This window comes from Rhinopithecus roxellana, chromosome 15, assembly GCF_007565055.1.
Source record: "Rhinopithecus roxellana isolate Shanxi Qingling chromosome 15, ASM756505v1, whole genome shotgun sequence".
NCBI classification, from domain to species: domain Eukaryota; kingdom Metazoa; phylum Chordata; class Mammalia; order Primates; family Cercopithecidae; genus Rhinopithecus; species Rhinopithecus roxellana.
The window spans coordinates 27,303,508-27,328,553 of NC_044563.1; the positions used below are offsets into that span (position 1 = coordinate 27,303,508).

The window sequence follows — 25,046 nt, forward strand, 5'->3', positions numbered from 1 at the left end:
TATTCCAGCCAAAACTGCAAAGAAAGGAGGGCATCAAGCTAAGGGGACCAATCCTCGTCTTTCTACCAGTCCCTTATAACTACTCAAGCTCCCTTTAAAGAGGCTCATATTGGAATACTCTGTTGACAAGTAGATACCACTGCACCTCTGCTAGGGTGAGTGCTGGTAGCTCCTCCCTGTTAAATGCACATCTCAATGCCTCTGCCCTAAGTGCATTGTGCAATAAACGAGCTGTCACACTGAACAGGTGGGAAAGAAGTGAACTGCTTGTTCACTTGCTGCTGTTGCCACTGCTGTTCCAGAAATAGAAGATAAGACAGGTGAGAACTGCTTTTCCTTCTAACAAGAAAGATTCTAAACTGAGGCAATGCTTTGCATTGAGTTCTGGGTTTTGTGGTTTTGGGAACCAGCAGTAGTCAAAGTATCTTCTCTTGGTAACTCCTTCCCCTCTAGGCCATAAAGCCTCTTTTCTTTTTTAAATAAAACACAACAGCACACACACACAAAAAAAAACAAAGACAAAAAAACCTTCAAGCTCCCTTCAGTAGTTGCTACACCTTCAGATTGAGACATCCTTCCTTATTTGCAAAACTCAGCTGCGTCCGGGGGCAGGGCCACAGTGAAACTGCCGGGAGCAGAAAGGCTTCCAAGAAAAAGTACCACATCAGACTGGAAACTGGGGACAGATCAATCCTGGGATATGATGGGCATCAGAAGGCTCCCTCTCCGAAGGACTTAAGAACCAAAGCTGACAGTTTCTTTACTTGGTAAGTTTTGTGTGGTTTGCTGTGTAAAGCATAGAACAGGTATTATTGAACTCAACTTCCTTTTCTCCTTATTGGAAAGGTTTGTGAATTCAAGTCTGTGGACTGAGGTGGTGGGGAGCATCCAGTTAGAACTCTAGTCACATGTCGCTCACAGCCATGTGGGCTGTGCTGGGGATGGTCCATCAAGCATTTGGAATAGGCTTGGTTTTTGGAATGCAGTGGATCTGATTGCTTCTTGGCAGCTTCTCTTTCCCAATTACGTTTGGCTTAGTCTGATAGTCAAATTACTTTACAATCCCTACTCTGATCCAGAAAGTATACAGAGGAGAAAGAGAGAATGCTGTCTAAAAAGAGACTGGGGATGGGGGAAGGAGGATTCTGGTTGGATTTTCACAATGTTCCCTGAATAATCCACAACCCATCCCAAAGAATGGTGACTGCATATGATACCCTGGCTCTTTGTTAAGCTCAAAAAGCTGACTATAACATACCTTTTTAAAATGCTGGCCAATTAAAGCCATTGCACACATTTTCAATTGTTTTGTTCCCTTAATGAAACTCAAGAATGTATATTACAGGTATGGATTTGATTAAAAATGTAAGGTTTCTCATAATGAAGATATGTTCTGGTTCAAATAATTTAGACATTTCCTAAAATCTAAACCCAGTACTTTGCATTACATCAGAAAACAAAACCTTGATAATTTGAGTTCCAATCTGAACATGGTGATTCCACTGAAGTGAAGCTAATGTTTTCCTTTGTATAATTTACAAATGAATTGTTTGCATGAAATTTAATGCAAGCAAAATTGTGAACCTATTTTAGAGAATGGACTGGTTTTTCTAATTGCGTTATTTTTGTTGTTATAGTTGCTGAGACAGGGTCTTGGTCTGTCATCCAGGCTGGAATGTAATGATGCAATCACAGCTAACTGTAACCTCAAACTCTTGGGTTCAAGCGATCCTCCCGTCTTAACCTCCCAAGTAACTCAGAGTACAGGTATGCACCACCATGCCTGCCCAAATTTTTTTTTTTTTTTTTTTTTGGTAGATGTGGGGGAGTCTCACTATGTTGTCCAGGCCAGTCTCAAATTCCTGTTCTCAAGCAATCCTTCTGCTCTGGCCTCCCTAAGTGCTGGGATTACAGGCCACTGCACCTGGCCTCTAATTGCTTTATAGAATTCATTATTCACATGATAATAAATTCACAAATTGTTAAGTATCTCAGCCACCTATTAAACCAAGTTTTAAAATAATAACAACCATTTTACAATTTTAAAAAGACTTCAAGTTGAAGAGCCTTAGGTAGCAGGTATCTTGAGTAGAGTATGTATGTATTTAAATGATGTTAAAGAGAGGCACTACAAATATTGTCTGGTCAAATTCCATCTTACCAAGTAAAAATTAATTGATTTTATTATTTAAAGGTTGAAATATAAAATAATAACAATATAGTTAAGCCTCCATGGTGTAATGTCTAGAAAACTTCTTGCCCTCTCTCTCCAAAGCTGAAATGTCAGATGGTGAGGTTAATTAACACACAACAATCTTGAAGGTTAGCTACTAATTTTTTTTAAATTATACTTTAAGTGCTGGGGTGCATGTGCGGAATGTGCAGGTTTGTTACATAGGTATATACATGCCATGGTGGTTTGCTGCACCCATCAACCCGTCATCTACATTAGGCATTTCTCGTAATGCTATCCCTCCATGCTCCCCCTACCCCACGACAGACCCCGGTGTGTTATGTTCCCCTCCTTGTGCCCATGTGTTCTCATTGTTCAACTCCGATTTATGAGTGAGAGCATGTGGTATTTGGTTTTCTGTTCTTGTGATAGTTTGCTGAGAATGATGGTTTCCAGTGTCATCCATGTCCCTGCAAAGGATATGAACTCATCCTTTTTTACAGCTGCATAGTATTCCATAGTGTATATGTGCCACATTTTCTTTATCCAGTCTATCACTGATGAGCATTTGGGTTGGTTCCAAGTCTTTGCTATTGTGAACAGTGCTGCAATAAACATACATGTGCATCTGTCTTTATAGTAGAATGATTTATAATCCTTTGGGTATATACCCAGTAATGAGATGGCTTGGTCAAATGGTATTTCTGGTTCTAGATCCTAGAGAAATTGCCACACTGTCTTCCACAGTGCTTAAAGTCATTTACACTCCCACCAACAGTGTAAAAGTGTTCCTATTTCTCCACATCCTCTCCAGCATCTATTGTTTCCTGACTTTTTAATGATCGCCATTCCTGGCATGAGATGGTATCTCATTGTGGTTTTGATTTGCATTTCTCTAATGACCAGTGATGATGAGCTTTTTTCATATATATGTTGGCTGCATAAATGTCTTCTTTTGAAAAGTGTCTGTTCATATCCTTTGCCCACTTTTTAATGGTGTTGTTTATTTCTTGTAAATTCGTTGAAGTTCTTTGTAGATTCTGGATATTAGCCCTTTGTCAGATGGATAGATTGCAAAAATTTTCTCCCATTCTGTAGGTTGCCTGTTCACTCTAATGATAGTTTCTTTTGCTGCACAGAAGCTCTTTAGTTTAATTAGATCCCATTTGTCAATTCTGGCTTTTGTTGCCATTGCTTTTGGTGTTTTAGTCATGAAGTCTTGGCCTATGCCTCTGTTCTGAATGATACTGCCTAGGTTTACTTCTAGGGTTTTTATGGTTTTAGGTCTTGCATTTAAGTCTTTAATCCATCTTTAGTTAATTTTTGGATAATGTGTAAGGAATGGATCCAGTTTCAGCTTTCTGCATATGGCTTGCCAGTTTTCCCAACATCATTTATTAAATAGGAAATCCTTTCCCCATTGCTTGCTTTCGTCAGGTTTGTCAAAGATCAGATGGTTGTAGATGTATGGCATTATTTCTGAGGCCTCTTTTCTGTTCCATTGGTCTATATCTCTGTTTTGGTACCAGTACCATGCTGTTTTGGTTACTTGCAATCTTGTAGTATAGTTTGAAGACAGGTAGCATGATGTCTCCAGCTTTGTCTTTTTGCTTAGGATTGTCTTGGCTATCTGGGCTCTTTTTTCATTCCATATGAAATTTAAAGTAGTTTTTTCCAGTTCTGTGAAGAAAGTCAATGATAGCTTGATGGGGATAGCATTGAATCTGTAAATTACTTTGGGCAGTATGGCCATTTTCACAATGTTGATTCTTCCTATCTATGAGCACGGAATGTTTTTCCATTTGTTTGTGTTCTCTCTTATTTCCTTGAGCAGTGGTTTGTAGTTTTCCTTGAAGAGGTCCTGCACATCCCTTGTAAGTTGGATTCCTAGGTATTTTATTGTCTTTGAAGCTATTGTGAATGGGAATTCACTCATGATTTGGCTCTCTGTATTGGTGTATAGGAATGTTCGGGATTCTTGCACATTGATTTTGTATACCGAGACTTTGCTGAAATTGCTTATCAGCTCAAGGAGATTTGGGGCTGAGACAATGGGGTTTTCTAAATATACAATCATGTCATCTGCAAACAGAGACAATTTGACTTCCTCTTTTCCTAATTGAATACCCTTTATTTCTTTCTCTTGCCTGATTGCCCTGGCCAGAACTTCCAATACTATGTTGAATAGGATTGGTGACAGAGGGCTTCTTTTTCTTGGGCCAGTTTTCAAAGGGAATGCTTCCAGTTTTTGCCCATTCAGTATGATATTGGCTGTGGGTTTGTCATAAATAGCTCTTATTATTTTGATATATATTCCATCAATACCTGGTTTATTGAGAGTTTTTAGCATGAAGAGCTGTTGAGTTTTGTTGAAGGCTTTTTCTGCATCTATTAAGATAATCATGGGGTTTTTGTCATTGGTTCTGTTTATGTGATGGATTACATTTATTGATTTGCATATGATGAACCAGCCTTGCATCCCTGGATGAAGCCGACTTGATCATTTTGGATAAGCATTTTGATGTGCTGCTGGATTTGGTTTGCCATTATTTTATTGAGGATTTTCACACTGATGTTCATCAGGGATATCGGCCTGAAATTTTCTTTTCTTGTTGTTTCTTTGTCAGGTTTTGGTGTTAGGCTGATGCTAGCTTGATAAAATGAGTTAGGGAGGATTCCCTCTTTTTCTATTGTCAGGAATAGTTTTAGAAGGAACGGTACCAGCTCCTCCTTGTACCTATGGTAGAATTAGGCTGTGAATCCGTCTGCTCCTGGACTTTTTTTGGTTGGTAGGCTATTAATTGCTGCCTCAATTTCAGAACATGTTATTGGTCTATTCAGGGATTTGACTTCTTCCCGATTTAGTCTTGGGATGGTGTATTGTCCAGGAACTTATCCATTTCTTCTAGATTTTCTAGTTTATTTGTATAGAGGTGTTTATAGTATTCTCTGATGGTAGTTTGTATTTCTGTGGGATTGGTGATGATATCCCCTTTATCATTTTTTGTTGGGTCTGTTTGATTCTTCTTTCTTTTCTTCTTTATTAGCCTAGCTAGCAGTCTATCTATTTTGTTGATGTTTTCAAAAAACCAGCTCCTGGATTCATTGACTTTTTGAAGGGTTTTTTTTGTGTCTCTCTCTCCTTCAGTTCTGCTCTGATCTTAGTTATTTCTTGCCTTCTGTTAGCTTTTGAATTTGTTTGCTCTTCCTTCTCTAGTTCCTTTAATTGTGATGTTAGTGTATTGAATTTAGATTTTTCCTGCTTTCTCTTGTGGTCATTTAGTGCTATAAATTTCCCTCTACACATTGCTTTAAATGTGTCCCAGAGATTCTAGTATGGTGTGTGTTTCTTCTCATTGGTTTCAAAGCACATCTGTATTTCTGCCTTCATTTCATTATTTACCCAGTAGTCCTTCAGGAGTATATTTAGTTTCCATGTAGTTGTGCAGTTTTGAGTGAGTTTCTTAGTTCTAAGTTCTAGTTTGATTGCACTGTGGTCTGAGAGACTGTTTGTTATGATTTCCGTTCTTTTGCATTTGCTGAGGAGTGTTTTACTTCCAGTATGTGGTCGATTTTAGAATAAGTGCGATGTGGTGGTGAGAAGAATGTATAGTCTGTTTATTTGGGTTGGAAAGTTTTGTAGATGTCTATTAGGTCTGCTTGGTCCAGAGCTGAGTTCAAGTCCTGGATATCCTTGTTACTAATTTTAATAGTACATTTTTTTTGTAAACTGAAAACATTACTTAGAAAATTATTCAGCCACAAATTTTCCATGATGGAATAGCATGTCAAAATTCCTGTTTCCTTTGCATTCACATCAGTTACTTCCCCTCTCCAGGCTTCAGGTCATCTATATGATGGAGGTGATAGCACTGATCTTAGAGGGTTTTCTAGGGGATTAAGGTAATGTGTAGAACGTATCAGCTGAGTGGCTAGAACGTAATTGCTGTTTTAGCAGTTTGACACACACCTTGCACATATACATCCATACAATTTGCTTGTTTCTTTTATTTTGATCATTTTTTATCCTACCACCCAGAGGGAGGAAGTCAAACATATTAGTGCATCCTGCTATATTACAGCAGGTTTGATAACTTACACAGAGGAAGAGAAGATGAATATTAACAGATACTGACATTTGCTAACATAGGCCTATGCTGGTCTTATTTTCCATGTACTAAAAACACTCAAGAAATAACAGGCTTTTATTCTGAGGGATAAGTAATTTAGTAGATAAATCAGCCTTCTCAGGCACATATTAATCTGCTACGATTTTAATTTTATATATAATAACTGTAAAGTTTCTGCATCCACTTCCTGTGAATTCCCTCCAAAGCCTATGATGGAAATTAGTTGTAATTAATGTTTGAATAATTTTTGTACATTCTTTTATGAGAATTTGAAAAGTTTCACTTAATACATATACACTTGGCTGGCAAATGCAAGTTTGGGGCAACCTCTCTCACTAACCAGCAATGTGAGCTTAAACAAATTACATCCAACATCTCTGAGCTTCTATTTTCCCTGCATGTCTGATGAGGGCCCTGTGACCCAATAATTGCACAGGCTGTTTCTTTCTGGCTCTAAAAGCCCTAGCTCTAAGTTACTTTTAGTTCCAAGATCAATGCATAAAATAAAGTTCAAAGCTACTTTCTTGATTTTCCAAACAGTGCTGAAAAATCAGGAGACAAATTTGAATTTGTAATATTAAGGAAAAGAAACAAAGGGAGAAAACCCACACTCATCACCGAAGTAGAATAATTTCAAAATCAAGCAATTTAGTTTTGCCCAACAGAAGTCCCAGACAAACTTCTATTACTCTGAAGAGAAAAAATGTGGTAGGTGAATGCATTAGGAGGGAAACACACCACACACACACACACACACACACACACACTACACACATGTATTAATATGAAATGAAAGAAACCTATCCCATCAGATAAGAATATGCCAAAAATCCAAGGGCTGTTTTTCAGAACAGGTGAAACTACTCCTTCCCACCAAAACCAATCTGATAGTTCATAAACTAAATTATAATTGTAAGAAGAAAAACAAATAGGGAATCCTTTCCCCGTTTCTTGTTTTTGTCAGGTTTGTCAAAGATCAGATGGTTGTAGATGTGTGGTATTATTTCTGGGGGGCTCTGTTCTGTTCCATTAGTCTATATCTCTGTTTTGGTACCAGTAGCATGCTGTCTTGGTTACTGTAGCCTTGCAATATAGTTTGAAGTCAGGTAGCATGATGCCTCCAGCTTTGTTCTTTTGGATAAGGATTGTCTTGGCAATGCGGGCTCTTTTTGGGTTCCATATGAACTTTAAAGTAGTTTTTTTCCAATTCTGTGAAGAAAGTCATTGGTAGCTTAATGGGGATGGCATTGAATCTATAAATTACCTTGGGCAGTATGGCCATTTTCACGATATTGATTCTTCCTATCCATGAGCATGGAATGTTCTTCCATTTGTTTGTGTCCTTTTCTATTTCATTGAGCAGTGGTTTGTAGTTCTCCTTGAAGAGGTCCTGCACATCCCTTATAAGCTGGATCCCTAGATATTTTATTCTATTTGAAACCATTGTGAATGGGAGTTCATTCATGATTTGGCTCTCTGTTTGTCTGTTATTGGTGTATAGGAATGCTCATGGTTCTTGCACACTGATTTTGTATACCGAGACTTTGCTGAAGTTGCTTATCAGCTTAAGGAGATTTTGGGCTGAGATGATGGGGTTTTCTAACTATACAATCACGTCATCTGCAAACAGGAAAAATTTGACTTCCTCTTTTCCTAATTGAATGTCCTTTATTTCTTTCTCCTGCCTGATTGTCCTGGCCAACATTTCCAACACTGTGTTGAATAGGAGTGGTGATAAATGGTGCTGGAAAAACTGGGTAGCCATATGTAGAAAGCTGAAACTGGATCCCTTCCTTTCACCTTATACAAAAATTAATTCAAGGTGGATTGGAAACTTAAATATTAGACCTAAAACCATAAAAATCCTAGAAGAAAACCTAGGCAATATCATTCAGGACATAGGCATGAGCAAGGACTTCATGTCTAAAACACCAAAAGCAGTGGAAACAAAAGCCAAAATTGACAAATGGGATCTAATTAAACTAAAGAGCTTCTACACAGAAAAAGAAACTACCATCAGGGGGAACAGACAACCTACAGAATGGGAGAAAATTTTTGCAATCTACTCATCTGACAAAGGGCTAATATCCAGAACCTACAAAGAACTCAAACAAATTTAGAAGAAATAAACAAACAACCCCATCAAAAAGTGGGCGAAGGATATGAACAGATACTTCTCAAAAGAAGACATTTATGCAGCCAACAGACACATGAGAAAATGCTCATCATCACTTGCCATCAGAGAAATGCAAATCAAAACCACAATGAGATACCATCTCACACCAGTTAGAATGGTGATCATTAAAAAGTCAGGAAATAACAGGTGCTAGAGAGGATGTGGAGAAATAGGAACACTTTTACACTCTTGGTGATACCGTAAACTAGTTCAACCACTGTGGAAGACAGTGTGGCAATTCCTCAAGAATCTAGAACTAAAAATACCATTTGACCCAGCCATCCCGTTACTGGGTATATACCCAAAGGATTATAAATCATGCTGCTATAAAGACACATGCACACATATGTTTATTGCGACACTATTCACAATAGCAAAGACTTGGAACCAGCCCAAATGTCCATCAATGATAGACTGGATTAAGAAAATATGGCATATATACACCATGGAATATGTGCCACAATAACAAAGACTTGGAACCAACCCAAATGTCCATCAGTGACAGACTGGATTAAGAAAATGTGGCACATGTACACCATACACTATGCAGCCATAAAAAGGATGAGTTCATGTCCTCTGTAGGGATACGGATGCAGCTGGAAACCATCATTCTCAGCAAACTATCACAAGAACAGAAAACCAAACACCACATGTTCTCACTCATAGGTGGGAATTGAACAATGAGAACACTTGGACACAAGAAGGGGAACATCACACACCAGGGCCTGTTGTGGGGTGGGGGGACGGGGGAGGGATAGCATTAGGAGATGCATCTAATGTAAATGATGAGTTGATGGGTGTAGCACACCAACATGACACATGTATACATATGTAACAAACCTGCACGCTGTGCTCATGTAACCTAGAACTTAAAGTATAATAAAAAATAAATAAATAAAAAAGAAGAAAAATAAGTATAAAATAAGAAAATTTGTTTTACAGGTGTTATTTAATTTGTCAAAGAAATCCCACCGATAAAAATTCATCCTGTATGGCTAGGAGCATCTACATTTTTCTTTTCTTCAGAGAAACAGAGTAGCTTATCATCTAACTAAATTGCCATGGTGCTTCAACTGAGCTCAATTCTAACAAGTCAAGTTGGTTAAATTACAAAAACAAATTTCAACAAATCATGTTAATATACAAGCTATAATTTTCAGAAAGCATTTGCTTTTAAATACTGATGATCCGTGATTTTTTTATATTTTTTAAAATTTTCATCACATTTGTCCCAGTAGACATTTAAATAATCTAGAAAAAGTTAAAGTGGGAACTTATTTTCCCATTTTGCCCTGCTTTTGTTTTGATTACCTTTCACATTTATCATAAATTTAAGAAAGGGATTGTGAAGAGAAGGAATGACCCACCAAGTTTCTATAGAGATACCTAAGTAACATGAGCAACACCCAAGTCTTTCCAGTTCTTCCACATTCTCCCATGTGCCTTGGGCACCCTCCAATCAGATACTATCCTGACATCACCTCTCTTGGAACACCTTTCTCAGGATATCCATTTGGCAAAATGGGTTGGAGATAATGTTCTCAGGTTCCTCCAGTGATTGGAAATGTACTTCTCCCTAAAAATAAAAGATGGAAAGCTCAAAACAGCAGTCTGAAATGTAATTGATGTTTCTTGGCACAGATGTCTATAGGAGTGGTCAGTCACTTCAATAGTTGGTGTGACATGGACACAACACCATCTTTAAGCAGAGGAACAATATTCCTCATGGTAGAAAACAAATCCCTGGACTGAGTATTCATTAAGTATTAGTGTTTCACATTTCAAGTTATATCAAAATACTTTCAGCCAAAAAATTTTCAAACACATGAATGAATATATTTTTTAATGCATTGAGTTTAATATATATAAGCACACAAAGAACTTCATAAAAATAAATAAGAATAATTTTTAAATGGTCTTATTCCTACAAGAACTTAAGATAAATCATCTGTATGCTGGTATTTCCTAGCCTCTTTCTACTTCTGTTTTTTGGGTAATTACAGTAGTTTTTTTTCTTTGGCTTGAAATGAGGAGAGACAGGGAGACCTGGAGTACTGGCTGGAGGGGCCCCCCAGACGGGGACCACCCCCAAAAAAACCCTCCATTGGGAAGAAACAGGCAGGACCCCAGGGAGGTTGGCAGACAAAGGAATGGCTTTTCAGGGGGAAGAAGAACAAAAGGGACATTCCTCTCTGGCCAAAGTTGGTTGAAAAAGGATAAGCTGTCTGAGAGAAAGGCTGGGGAGGTGGAAATTTCTATTCCAAGGGTGTGATTCTTCCTTGGCCAAGACTCCCAACCCATTAAACAGTACAAATTCTTCCTGGACCCCTGAGTATGGCCAGGAATAATAAAACAAACTAACTCTTCTACTCACATCTGAAAATGGAGACAGGGCTCCCTCATCTCCCCAAGGGCAGGCTGAGAAATAAAGAAAGAAAGGTCGTTCTCAAGCCAGACCCCGATTGTCTTGTCTTGGGGAAAAAAAGTGGGGAGGTGGGAGAGATGCCCTAACCACCCTAAAAGGTTAGGTCAGGCTCCTCCCAGTGGCCTTCAAACAATAAATAAACCGCCCCTACCATTGATGTAGGAGCCGTGCAAGGGCGACCACTGGGGGACTGACAGAAAACAGAGAAGTTGTGGACGCTGTGTGTTTTCTGTGGAGGAGATAATGAGAATTACTCTTGAGAGTAATTCTTCCCAAGGATCCCCACCCCACCACAATCACAGCATGAGTCTTTCAGTTGAACTATGTTTCTCCTTGAGATGGCTGGCTGGAGAGAGCATGGATGGAGTGACCCCAGAAAGGGTGGTGGTGGTGGTGGTGGTGGTAGTCATGGCTTCTGGGGCCCTGGGGAGAACACCACGGGGGTCGAGAGGCCATCCACGCTGATGGAAGGGATGTGCACCTGGGCGCTGCCACTGGACGGAAACTGGAAGGAGAGCTTGGCCTGGCTACGGGGCGCAATGTGACTCAGGGTGCTCCAGAAGTGAATGCTGGGAGGCAGCGAGCTGGGTGTCAGCAGCACCGGAGTCAATGTATGCGTAGGAAGTAGGGACCGAGTTAGCGCCCGCTCAGGCGCCTGAAGGCCGGAGCCAGTTCCCGATCCTGGGGTCCGTTCGGGTCCTGGCCCATCTAGCAGGCTCGGGCTGAGTGGAAGCTCTAGGTCCCGGGGCTTCCAGCCCTTCTGCGGCTGGGAGATATCAGGGCTGGAAGCCGCGTGGCCTCCCGCTTGCCTTGCGGTGTCCATAACGACCGCCAGCAGCCGGGCTGGCACGCCCTCCTGTGGAGGGACTTCTGGCTCGGCCTTGGTAGTTTCCAGCACAAACCCTCTCTCCCTGGCAACTTCCAACTCTTCCTTGGACCCTTCCACTTTCACTTCCGGGGGCAAAACCTGGCCCAAACCTGGCTCCACATTCAGCTCTTCCAATTTCAGGTTTGGGGCCTCGGGCGGGGTCAGGATGACCTACCTGCAGAAGCAAGCTGGCCTCCTCAGCCTCCAGGCAGGCCTCCAAGGGGCTTGGACTGGTGCTCCTGCTCCCCGAGGGGGGCGCTGCTGCTCCTGCAGGAGCTGCGTTGGGGAGCAATACAGCAGGCCGAGGATGAGGGGGTGGCTGTGGCTGCAGAGACTGGATGGTGAAGGTGGAATAGAGGCCCGAGCCCACGTACTCGTTCCGGCGGCTACGTGCCAAACCGCTCGGGCCTGCCATTCCTGCATCCTTGGGTGTGCCTGGCTTTCCAGAGGCAGTGTCCCCTGGGGCGGCATGTACAGCAGCAAGGGCCACATTTGGCATGGCCGAGGTAACAGACACCTCTGGCTGGGGCGGGCAGTCCCCAGTGGAGCACCCTGCGACCTCAGGATAGGACACAAACTTATAGACGAACTTCTGGCCGCTCACTTTGCGGATGATGTTCTTGTCATAGTAGTACTGCAAGGCCCGGCTGAGCTTCTCGTAATTCATCTTGGTCTTGTTCTTGCATAGCCCCCACAGCCGGGCCACCTCCTCTGCATCCACCAGCTTGAATTCACCACCATCCCGTGAAGTCCAGGAGATGATGTCGCCATTGCCTTGCTCTCTGAGCAGCTGCAGCAGAAACTGCCACAGCGTCACAGATGGGTCCATCACTGGGGGCGTGCTCACGCCATCCCAGGGGTACCTGTGTGTAGCGTGGCGGTGGCGTTGGCAATGTTGGCAGCTCCGGGGGACGGGGGCTCCATACGCGGCCCCACCGCCCCCCAGGCCTAGGTTCCGAGGAGGCAGTGGCGGTGGTGGCGGTGGCGGCGGCGGCAGCACCTAGAAGCCCCATACTGTTTTCTATAATGGCTAAAATAATTTACATTCCCATTAACGGTGTACAAGGGTTTTCTTTTCTCCATATTCTCACCAAGACGTATCTTTTGTCTTTTTGACAACAGTCATTGTAACAGGTGTAAGATGATATCTCATGAGGTGGTTTTGGTTTGCATTTACCTAATGATAATTGATAGCATTTTTATATACTTGCTGGCCATTTATATGTCTTCTTTAGATAAATATCTATTCCTTTTCTTTGCCTATTTTTAAAATTTTTCTTTTATTGTTTTAGAGGTAGAGCCTTTCTGTGTTGGCCAGGTTGGCCTCAAACTCCTGAGTTCAAGCAGTCCTCCTACCTCAACCCCTCAAAGAGCTGGGATTACAGGCATGTACCACTGCACCCAGCTGCCCGTTTTTTAATTGAGTAGTTTGTTTTCTTGCTATTGAATTGTTTGAATTTCTCATATATTTTGGAGATTAACCCTCTATCAGATGTATGGGCCCTGCTGTGGCTTACAGAAGAGTCAGCATGGCTCCATTTGAAAGTGACTTTAGCATATTGAATGATACAGGATGATTGCTTAACTTTCTTGATTAAAATAAGTAAAAACATAGATGGCCCCGAGATGTATGCTTTACAAATATTTTCTCTCATTTTTTAGGCTGTCTCCTTACTCTCTTTATTATTTCCTTTGTTGTGTAGGGATTTAATTCAATAGCATCTTATTTGTTTATTTTTGCTTTTGTTGCCTGTTCATTTGGGTTCCTATCCAAAAAAATCCATGCCCAGACAAATGTCATGGAGTTTTCCCATATGTTTTCTCCTAGTAGTTTTAAAGTTTTGTATTTTATGTTTAAGTCTGTAATCCATTTTGAGTTGATTGTTATGTATGATGTGAGATGAGGGTCCAATTTTATACTTCTTCATCTGGATATTTAGTAACACTCCACCATTTGTTGGAGAGACTGTCTTTTCCCCATTTAGTGTTCTTGGGATCATTGTGACAGATTAATTGACCTTAAACGCACAAATTTGTTTCTAGGCTGATTATTACTTTCTATTGATTTATATGTATTTTTTATTCCAATACCATGCTGTTTTGACTATTATAGTTTTGTAGGCTATTTTGGGATCTGATAATGTGGTAGTTCCAACTCTGTTTTTCCTTCTCAAGACTGCTTTGGCCACTCCGATTTTTTGTGGTTCCATACATATTTTATAGTGCTTTTTAAAATGTATTTGATAAATGTCATTGGAGTTTTGATAGTAATTGCACTGAATCTGTAGATGACTTTGGTAGTATGTTTTACTGATATTAATAATTCAAATCCAAGAACACAGAGTATTGTTCCACTTACCTGTGTCTCATTTAACTTTTTTTGTCATTGTCTTATAGTTTTCAGTGTATAGATCTTTTACTCCTTGGTTAAATGTAATCCTAAGTATTTTTAGTGATCCTGGAAATTGAATTGTTTTATTGATACCTTTTCCAGAATGTTAGTTGCTATTATACATAAACGTTACGAATATTTGTATGTTGATTTTGTATTCTGCAACTTTACTAAATTTATTAGTTCTAAAAAATTTTTCTGTAGTCTTTAGGGTTTTCTGTGTATAAGATCATGTCATCAGAAAACAAGGACAATTTTACTTATACCTTTCAGATTTGGATGCCTTTCATTTATTCTTCTTGCCTAATTGTTCTGGCTAGAACTTCCACAGTACTATAATATTAGAAGTGGTTAGAGTGGGCATTCTTGTCTTGTTCCCAAACTTAGAGGAAAAGTTTGCAACTTTTCATCAGTGAATATGATGTTAGCTGTGGGCTTGGCACATGTGGCATTTATTATGTTGAGATACATTCCCTCTATACATCTTTGTTGATAATTATTATCATAAAAGGATGTTGAATTTTATCAAATACTGCTTCTGCATCTATTGAAATGACCACCTAATTTTTATCCTGAATTCTGCTAATTGTTGTGTCATATTTACTGATTTGTGTGTGTCAAACCATCTTTGCACCCCGGGGATAAATCTCACTTGATTATACTGTATGTTCCTTTTAATGTGTATTGAATTCTTTTTGCTAGTATTTTGTTAAAGATTTTGCATCTATGTTCACCAGGAATATTGGTCTGTACTATTGTATTCTTTCAGTGTTCTAGTCTGCCTTTGGTTTGAGGGTATTGCTGGCCTCATAAAATGAGTTTGGAAGTATTACCTCTCTGTCAATTTTGGGGGAAAGTTTAAGCAGAATTTATGTTAATTCTTCTTTAATGTTTAGTGGAATTCACTGGTGAAGCCATCAGGTCCTGGAGTTTCCATGGTTGGAAGGTTTTTGATTACTGACTTAATCTTCATACTTATTGTTCTGTTCAGATTTTCTATTAATGATTCAGTCCTGGTAGGTCGTACATTTCTAGGAATGAATTCATTTCTCCTAGATTATTCAATTATTGGCATATAACTGTTCATAGTAGTCTCTTACAAGCTTTTGTATTTCTGTGGCATCAGCTGTAATGTCTCCTCTTTCAATTCTGATTTTGAGTCTTCTCTCTTTGTTTCTTAGGTTAGCTAATGGTTTGTCAATTCTACCTTTCAAAAAAGTTTTAGTTTAATTTTTTCTTGTCTCTATTTCATTTATTTCTCCTCTAATCTTTTTTTATTTCCCTCCTTCTGATAACTTAGGGATTAGTGTGTTCTTCTTTTATCTAGCTCCTTGAAGTGTAAAGCTAGATTGCTTATTTAAGATTTTTTTTTATATTTTATGAACGCATTTATCACTATTAACTTCCCTCTTCAAACTACTTTTACTGCATCTCAAAAGTTTGTTATGATGTGTGCTATTTTTGTTTGTCTCAAAATATTTTTAATTTCTCTTTTGATTTTTTCCTTGACCCATTGGTTGTTCAGGAGTTTGTTGTTTAATTTTCACATTTGTGAAAACTGAAAATTCACAAGAGTTTTTCAGTTTTTCCCCTGGTATTGATTTGATGACAAAGTCATTATCTTTCATAAAATGATATTTCATATAATAGCAAAGAGAATAATAAAACTTTTTGTGAGAACATAAACTGCAGGCAATTTAAAGTATATCTTTGGAACATAGTTTACGTGTATCCTCCCATATATGTTTTTACTCCTACAGTTCTCATTTCTTCTAGACTAAATTTTTATGACAGCTCCATACAATGTATCTGATTTTAGCCCTTTAACCTGGTTTCAATATACCATACACACTGTCATCACCTTCATTGTCAAATCTGCTACCTGAAAAAAATATATAAAAATTCCCATTCATAATAGAATGAAACCCAAACTCCTTATCTTGCTATGCCTGGTGCTTCATGATCTGGTATCAACATGCCTTTTAATCTCTCTCAACCACCATTTCCCCTTATAGCCTTTTGTTCCAGCCAAACAACATGTTTTCTACTGCTCAAACACTGTACTTTCATATCGTTGTTTTTGGCTCAGCCTGCACCCTAAATGTGGAATGACCTTTCACAAATCTTTCTTAAATTCAACTTATCTGTACCCAGATGAGCTAGCAAATAAAGGTTTAACGAAGTAAGGAATTTAGTTTTTATCATGTAAAAAAGAGGTCCAGACATGACCATCTATTGCTGGTAAAGTGCTTTCACAGAACCTTGGGGAACTCTGACTTCTTTTAGATTTTATACTTATGCTTCTTGCCTCATGGTTGCAAAATTACTGCTTCACCTCCAATACTACATTCACATTCCAGAGAGTAAGTGGAAGAACAAAAATAGGGAAAACAGCATATGACAGCAAGTCTTATCACCTTTTTAAAAATTTCCCTACACAGCAACTTCCAAATATATTTCATTGGGCATAATTATATCATAACTAATCTTAGCTATAAAGAAAGCTGACAAAATATTTACTAGTCAGAAAATGTTGTACTAGTGAGGAAGGAAAATGAGGTGAAACCAATATACATTCAGCAATGTTGGCCTTATTATTTGTTTATTTTCGTAATTATCTTTTCCTGGTTGTCTGAAACTTCAAAGTCATCTTTGTACCTTCTAGTGCAGCACGCACTAAGAAGATGCTTATTATATATTTGAGTAAGTTTAACTTTATAAATGACAAGGGAAAGAGAACCATTTTCTGCATTTAAGCATGATTATATTTCACTTTAATGAAAGCATAAACTTAGATAACTTGATCAAGAATAAGTAAACTACTGCCTGGGGGCAAAATGTGGCCTACATTGTTTGTGCACACCATGAACTAAGACTAGCTGATACTTTTTTTTTTTTTTTTTTTTTTTTTTTTTGAGACAGAGTCTTGCTCTGTCCCCCGGGCTGGAGTGCAGTGGCCGGATCTCAGCTCACTGCAAGCTCCGCCTCCCGGGTTTACGCCATTCTCCCGCCTCAGCCTCCCGAGTAGCTGGGACTACAGGCGCCCGCCACCTCACCCGGCTAGTTTTTTGTATTTTTAGTAGAGACGGGGTTTCACCGTGTTAGCCAGGATGGTCTCGATCTCCTGACCTCGTGATCCACCCGTCTCGGCCTCCCAAAGTGCTGGGATTACAGGCTTGAGCCACCGCGCCCGGCCTGATACATTCTTACGGTGTTTTAAAAAATAAAAACAGGAATATGCAGCAGGGACTGTATATAAACTGCAAAGCCTAAAAGATGTGGCATCTGGCATTTTACAGAACATATTTGCCATCCTTTGATATAGGTTAACATGTACTACATTTCTTTTTTTTTAGTGTTAAGGATTTAATTGTATTATTCCAGGGTCATTGAAGCCATCTTTGTCTTTTGAAACAATGTATGTGAGAAAACTTGCCAGCCAACCCTTTCTCTTGTCAGGAAACTCAAATGTCCTATACCCATTCCACAGAGAAACTGATGTTAGGACTTCTGTAATGATTCTCACTCAGACTTATGAGCTAAATTTTCAGGTTTGAAAGTACAACATAATTTTTGATGATTTTTAAGTAATAATGTTCTCCTATGACTATGAAAATTTTAAGAAAAAAAATTATGGTTCTGAAGCAGAAATAAGCATGAGAGTCAATTGTATTTCACCCATGCAATTACTGAATAACTCTATACGTGAGGCTAAAGGGAGAAAGCAATCTTTTTCCTATTGACTCTGCTCCATACCTTGACTAAATTATCCAAGCCAATGATTTGAGGAAGCATATGTGAAACCACCTAGAAGTATTTTACTTTCATGTTGTGTAAAGTATATTTTAAGTTATCTTAACGTTGCATAAAGTCTTCCTGTAATCTCAAGAAGGAGAGGGAGCAATTTTATCTTACTTATCACTAAATCTCCCAGTGCCTATTGCAGTGCCCTGGAGGGAATTATAAGCTCTGTGTGTTTGTGCGTGCACACGTGTGCAAGCATTCCTACCTCCCCTTTAGCTCAAGGCAGTGAAGGCTTGTTTCCATTGTCACATGTCACCTTCTGTTAATGATGAGCAAATCATCACATAGAAGAAGTTTAGGAGTTCTACTTCTCGCATATAAATTCTACTTTTCCTATGTAAGTTCTACTTCATTCATGTAAGTTTAGAGTACTGGAAAATAATATGCGAAGAAAGTAAAATGTAGAACATTGGCATGGTTTCTGAAGGTCAAATATACAGTCACTAATGGAATCAGGATTAACACAGGTGCTCAAGCATAATACCATGGTGTCTCTGTTTCACTAAATTTCCTCTCCTATAAATAGTCCATGTCCTTAAATTTGCTGGATTTTTTAATAAAAAGTAAGTCATGTAATCCCAAGTAATATGAAGGTATACACAAGTACTCCAAAAAGGTTCAGAATAAAGTAACTAAAGTAACAAGGCACACTCTACTGATATGTATTAAAACAAAAAATCTCAAGAAACCAAACGAGTTTCTTGCAGAACCTAAGGACTTCTGTATTTCATTAAGAAAATGTATTGTAAAGGTAAAAAAGCAAATGATAGAACAGAAACAGCACAATATTCTGAATTATAGTGGCCTTTAAGTAAATAATAAGCATTAATATTCTCCTCATAAAAACAAGTTTACTAATTTAGTATCATAAAAACATTTTTTTCAAAAGCCATGTCCAAGGGGGCACCAGTTAAAATAGGGCAGGGATGATTGTTACACTTTCAATTTGTGAAACATTTTTCTTCCTTAAACATTCCAGAGCTTTTATGCAAACATAATTATTAAAGTTCATACGTCATTGGTTCTGAACTTATTATCTGAATTTTCTGTGAGAAAAGCAAGGAATTCTTTTCATTTGGATCCTGACTCAGCACTTATGTCTCATTTACTTTTAGTCACTGTGTTTCTGCTTACAGCATGTGAAATACTCTCACCAGAACAAAGGTCCCAGCGTCAATAAGTCAAATCCCAGACTCTGACAGCTGAGTGAATAGCAGAGGCCAGAGTCCACTTGAAGTGTTCACATTCTCAGAGGCCAAGTTTAGATCTTATCTGCCTGAGAATCCTTTTAACACTGATTTGTCATAGCAGGTAGCTGACAGAACTTAATCCTGAAGACCGGAAACATGGCTTGTACCATCCAAAAGGCAGAAGCACTTGACGGGACTCGTTTGATGCAGATCCTCTGGCATGATGAGAAAGAGTCTCTCTACCCAGCTGTATGGTTGAGAGACAACTGCCCGTGCTCTGATTGCTACCTGGATTCTGCAAAAGCACGGAAACTTCTAGTCGAAGCTCTTGATGTGAACATTGGAATTAAAGGCTTGACATTTGACAGAAAAAAGGTAATTATCTCTAAATTATGTCTCCCTTCTTTCTCACATTCAATAATGGGGCTAGTCAACAATAATTTAGATAACTCTTTTTTATTTGGTCACACATATATAACCACATACGGACCCAGGTTTGTATAGTACTTGGTGCAAATTAAGTATACTCAGTAAATGGAAGCTTCAGCTATTATTATTACTATTATCATTACTACCACTATTTTTAATAAAATTTGCAGTGTTACTTGTCACTCTTTCAATGAGTGGCAGCCTTGAAAACACAAATTGTCTACAATAAGAGCAATGCTTCTAAGCCTCAGTTTATTCATTTGCAAAAAGGAATACTAAAAGAACTTGCTCATAGAAATGTGAGGCATCACTGGGATAATATGGATAAAAATGTTTAACAGTGCCTGGCATACAGTAAGCACAAAAAAAAAAAAAAAAAAAAAAAAAGGACATTAACTAATGTCTTTTAGTCAAATTAGTATGTAGAGATACAAGGCTTGTTCTTGGATTCCCAAAACTACAAACCAGAGGCAGCCACCATTCCATGTTTCTCTCTTCCAAATTTACTAGAATTCTTATTACGTTCCCGTCCACATCCCCACATCCCGACTTGAGGACTTTACTCCCAGATTTCACTGCTTGCTAGCTAGATAGAAATGTTGTTTACTCTTACATTTCTCACCTGAAAAAAATGAGAACAATAGTAGTATCTTCTCCCTAGAGTTTTAAAGATTAAATGTGTTATGTCTATAGTACTTGTTATAAACACTCAAAATAGTGTTATTTTTATTATTGCTGTCGTCCTCCTTATCATCACTACTATTACTTTTTTTTTCTTTTTTGAGATGGAATCTTGTTCTGTTGCCCAGGCCAGAATGCAGTGGGGCGATCTCGGCTCACTGCAACCTCCGCCTCCCGGGTTCAACAATTCTCCTGGCTTAGCCTCCCAAGTAGCCGGGATTACAGGCACGGGTCACCACGCCCGGCTAATTTTTGTATTTTTAGTGGAGACGGGGTTTCACCATGTTGGCCAGGCTGGTCTCAAACTCCTTACCTTGTGATCTGCCCACCTCAGCCTCCCAAAGTGGTGGGATTATAGGCGTCAGCCACCACACCCAGCTGCATCATTACTATTTCTAATACTCTTGGCAGGAATCTTAATTGATAACTAGCTTCAGTTATCACAGAAAGTGTGGGGATCTCAGGTTTAGAGGATGTGGGTCAAGAACTGTAGATCTATCCATGCTCTATTTCTTGAGTGCTATTTAAGGGCTTCAGACCTCAGATGTATTGTTTTGGCTTCCTTGTTTTCCAAAAGCTTATGCTTAATCTCTATCTTAAAAAATCAAGCTGGTCAGGCATGGTGGCTCACGCCTGTAATCCCAGCACTTTGGGAGGCCGAGGCGGGTAGATCACGAGGTCAGGAAATCGAGACCGTCTTAGCCAACATGGTGAAACCCTTTACTAAAATACAAAAAATTAGCCAGGCATGGTTTTGCTTGTCTGTAATCCCAGCTACTTGGGAGGCTGAGGCAGGGGAATCGCTTGAACCTGGGAGGCAGATGCTGAGATTGCATCAGTGCACTCCAGCCTGGCAATGGAGCAAGACTCCTTCTAAAAAAAAAAAAAAAAAAAAAAAAAAAAAACAAATTAAGCAAAGCATAATTGGATTCCCTGATTATCTTAAACAGGATTCAAAAACAGAGCAATAGTGGAGAACAGAAATAAAATCCATATACGTGAAATTTGCTTTTTGTGTTATAAGGTGTACATCACATGGCCCGATGAGCATTACAGTGAATTCCAGGCTGATTGGCTGAAGAAAAGATGCTTTTCCAAGCAGGCCAGAGCAAAGCTCCAAAGAGAATTGTTTTTTCCAGGTAACTTTGCCAAAGTCTTCAATGTCTTTTTAAACCCTTACAGTAAAGGATTTTTATTAAGAAATTTGCTCACAGAAAATTCAAACTTTTGTGCTTTGATTAAAATATGTGATGTGTAAATTATGTGACATTTTTAAAGTTTTACCAACAAAGATCATTTGGGTAGAGATGAAAAAGAGTATAGAGTAATTCTAGACATTCTATAGAGAAAGGAACAAAATAAGCCCAGCAAACTTGTGTCTTTGTCATCTAAAGCAAAACCTGGCACAGCACACCTCAGACACTCCGTAAGTGCTCACTACAAAGAAGCAGGATGAACTAGAGGCAGACTGGCCCTTTATACAAATTTTGTCTAAGACCAGAACAACACAAATCAACAAAGCAAGAATTCTTAACCTGGTCTTCACAGATGGAATTATGGGATTTACGAACCCATGAAATGGTATGCATAGCACTGCATATGCCTGTGAATGTGGGACAATTTGTCTGTGTGTGTGCATGTACAGACACGTGCACGCAAAGCCACATTTGTCTAGGAAGAATTTATATAGGTTTTAAGGGGATCCGTGAACAGAACAATGTTCAGAAAAACTTCAAGTATGGATTCAGTGGATAAAGAGGGCTCTATTGCTGAGCAAAGAAGCAAAATAAATACTTAAAACAGGTGGAAATATTTTTTTAAATATAAATTTTAGGAGACACACAGTAATAGAACTCAAGCAGAGGAACTGGTAAGGGGCGAGGGGTGTTTACAATTCATTCCCTGACTATTTTGAAGATTTATTACATGAAACTATGTGAATCAAAGATAAACTGAAAAACAGTTCTTGCAAGATCTAGTCATTTAAAAGTGCGTAGCACTCCCCTCTCTCTTTTTTTTTTTTTTTTTTTTTGAGGCGGAGTCTCGCTCTATCGCTGGGACTGGAGTGCAGTGGCCGGATCTCAGCTCACTGCAAGCTCCGCCTCCCAGGTTCCCGCCATTGTCCTGCCTCAGCCTCCGGAGTAGCTGGGACTACAGGCGCCCGCCACCTCGCCCGGCTAGATTTTTTTTTTTTTTTTTTTTTTTTTTTTAGTAGAGACGGGGTTTCACCGTGTTAGCCAGGATGTTCTCGATCTCCTGACCTCGTGATCTGCCCGTCTCGGCCTCCCAAAGTGCTGGGATTACAGGCTTGAGCCACCGCGCCCGGCCTCCCCTCTCTCTCTTGCTCCTGCTTTCCTCATGTGACCTGCCTGCTCTGCCTTCACCTTCCATCACGATTGTAAGTTCCTGAAGCCTCTCCAGTAGTTGAGCAGATGTCAGTGCCATGCTTCCTGTATAGCGTGCAAAACCATGAGCCAATTTAATTTCTTTTCTTTACAAATTACCCAGTCTCAGGTATTTCCTTATAGTGATGCAAGAACGAACTAATACAGAAAATTGGTCCTGAGAAGTGGGGCATTGCTATAAAGATAATTAAAATTTAGAAGCAGCTTTGGAACTGGGTAACAGGCAAATGTTGGAAGGGTTTGGAGAGCTCAGAAGAAGACGGGGTAAGTTTGGAACTTTGTAGAGACAGGTTAGATGGTTGTGACCAAAATACCGATGGTGATATGGACAGTGAATGCTTGGCTGATGAGGTCTCAGATGGAAATGAGGATCTTGTTGGGAACTGAAGCAAAGGTCACATATGTTATGCCTTAGCAAAAGAACCTGGCTGGATTGTGTCCATACCCTAGGGATATGTGGAGGTTTGAAATAGAGAGTGATGACCTAGGGTATTTGACAAAATAAATTTCTAAGCAGCAAAGTAAGTGTTTAAGAAGTAACATGACTGCTTCTGACAGCCTGTGATCAGATATGGGAGCAAACAAATAAGTTGGAACTTTCATATTTAAAAGGAAAGCAGACTGTAAAAGTTTGAAAATTTTGTAACCTATTCATGTCTAGGCAGAGAAAGAAAAAGCTTTTTCAGGAGAGGAAGTCAAGCAGGCTGTGGATCAACCACTTATTAGAGATATTTGTGTAACTAAGAAGAAGCCAAGTGCTAATAGCCAAGACAACAAGAAACAGGCTTCGAAGGCATTTCATAGACCTGCACAGCAGCCTCTCCCATCACAGACCCAGAGGCCTAGGAAGGAAGAATGGTTTCCTGGTCCAAGGGCTCCACTGCCCTGTGTGTAGCCTTGGGACGCAGCTCCCACATACCAGCTGCTCCAGCTCCAGCCTCGGCTCCAAGGGGCCCAGGTATAGCTTGGGCCGTAGTTCCAGAGGGCATAAGCTAATGTAAACCTTGGTGGCTTCCATGTGGCTTTAAGCCTGTGGCTGCAGAGAGTGCAAGAGTGAATGAGGCTTGATGTTCTCTGCCTAGATTTCAGAGGATGTATTATGTTGGTGCAAAAGTAATTGCGGTTTTTGCCATTAAAAGTAATAGCAAATATAAGAAAGCCTGGGTGCCCAAGCAGAAGCCTGCTGCAGGGGCAGAGCCCTCTCAAAGAACCTCCACTAGGGCAGAGCAGAGGGAAAATGGGTTGGAGGCCCCACTTAGAGCACCCACTGGGGCACTGCCTAATGGTGCTGTGGGATGAAGGCCACCATCCTGCAGACCCCATAATGGTAGATCCACCGTCAGCATGCATACTCAGCATGGAAAAGCCACAGGCACTCAACCACCTGTGACAGCAACCTCTGGAGCCGAACTTTGCAAAGCCATAGAGGCAGAGCTGCCCAAGGCATTGGGAACCCATGCCTTGTACCGTTGTGTCCCGGAGGCAAGACATGGAGTCAAAGGAGATGATTTTGGAGCCTTGAGATTTAATGACTGCCCTGCTGGGCTTTGGACTTGCATGGGGCCTGTACTCCCCTTTCTTTTGGCTGATTTCTCCCTTTTGTAATGAGAATGATTACCCAATACCTATAACTCCATTATATCTTGGAAGTACATAAATTGTCTTTAATTTTACAGGCTTAGAGGTGGCAGAGACTTGCCTTGTCTTAGATGAAACTTTGGACTTTGGACTTTTGAGTTAATGCTAGAATGAGTTAAGACTTTCAGAGAATATTGGGAAGGCACGATTGTATTTTGCAATGTAAGAAGTACATGAGATTTAGGGGGCCAGGGGCAAAATGATATGGTTTGCATGTTCCACCCAAATCTCATATTGAACTGTAATCTCCAATGTTGGAGGTGGGGCCTGGTGGGTGGTAATTGGATCACAAGAGTTAATTTCTCATAAATGGTTTAGCACCATCCGGTTGGTACTATCCTCACAATAGCAAATGAGTTCTTTGAAGATCTGGTTGTTTTAAGGTGTGTAGCAACACCTCCCTCTATGTTTCTCCTGCTTTTGCCATGTGACCTGCCTGCTCCCCCTTTCAGCTTCCATCATGATTTTAAGTCTCCTGAAGCCTCCCCAAAAGTCAAGCAGATGTCAGCACCATGCTTCCTATAAAGCCTGTAGAACAGTGAGCCAACTAAACCTCTTTTCTTTATGAATTACTCAGTCTCGGGTTTTTATTTATAGCAATGCAAGAACAGACTAATATACCAGCCTTGCTGAGTTTTGTAATACCTTTCCTGGAAATTCTTAGCCACATACCAAGAGAGAGATTTTACCTTAACTCATTTCAAATCTGAAATTCTTAAAAATGTATGGTAACTC

The 25,046-nt window shown here is 39.8% G+C and overlaps 1 protein-coding gene and 1 pseudogene across 4 annotated transcripts in view; one reads left to right on the plus strand and one right to left on the minus strand.

Moving 5' to 3' along the window:
* Nucleotides 1-244: 244 nt before the first annotated feature.
* BBOX1 (gamma-butyrobetaine hydroxylase 1) overlaps nucleotides 245-25,046 on the plus strand; it is a 96,686-nt gene continuing 71,884 nt past the window's right edge. The window contains exons 1-3 of one of the 4 annotated variants that reach the window (XM_030918915.1): nucleotides 245-320; nucleotides 19,280-19,533; nucleotides 21,293-21,407. In XM_030918915.1, coding sequence (XP_030774775.1) covers nucleotides 19,315-19,533; nucleotides 21,293-21,407 — 334 coding nt within the window. In that variant the 5' untranslated portion in view covers nucleotides 245-320; nucleotides 19,280-19,314. Of the gene's footprint in view, nucleotides 321-493; nucleotides 768-1,714; nucleotides 1,768-19,276; nucleotides 19,534-21,292; nucleotides 21,408-25,046 lie in introns of those variants that run through there. The other 3 variants (XM_030918914.1, XM_030918913.1, XM_030918916.1) reach the window with 3 other exon arrangements.
* Nucleotides 11,295-12,761, minus strand: LOC104671121 (annotated as a pseudogene).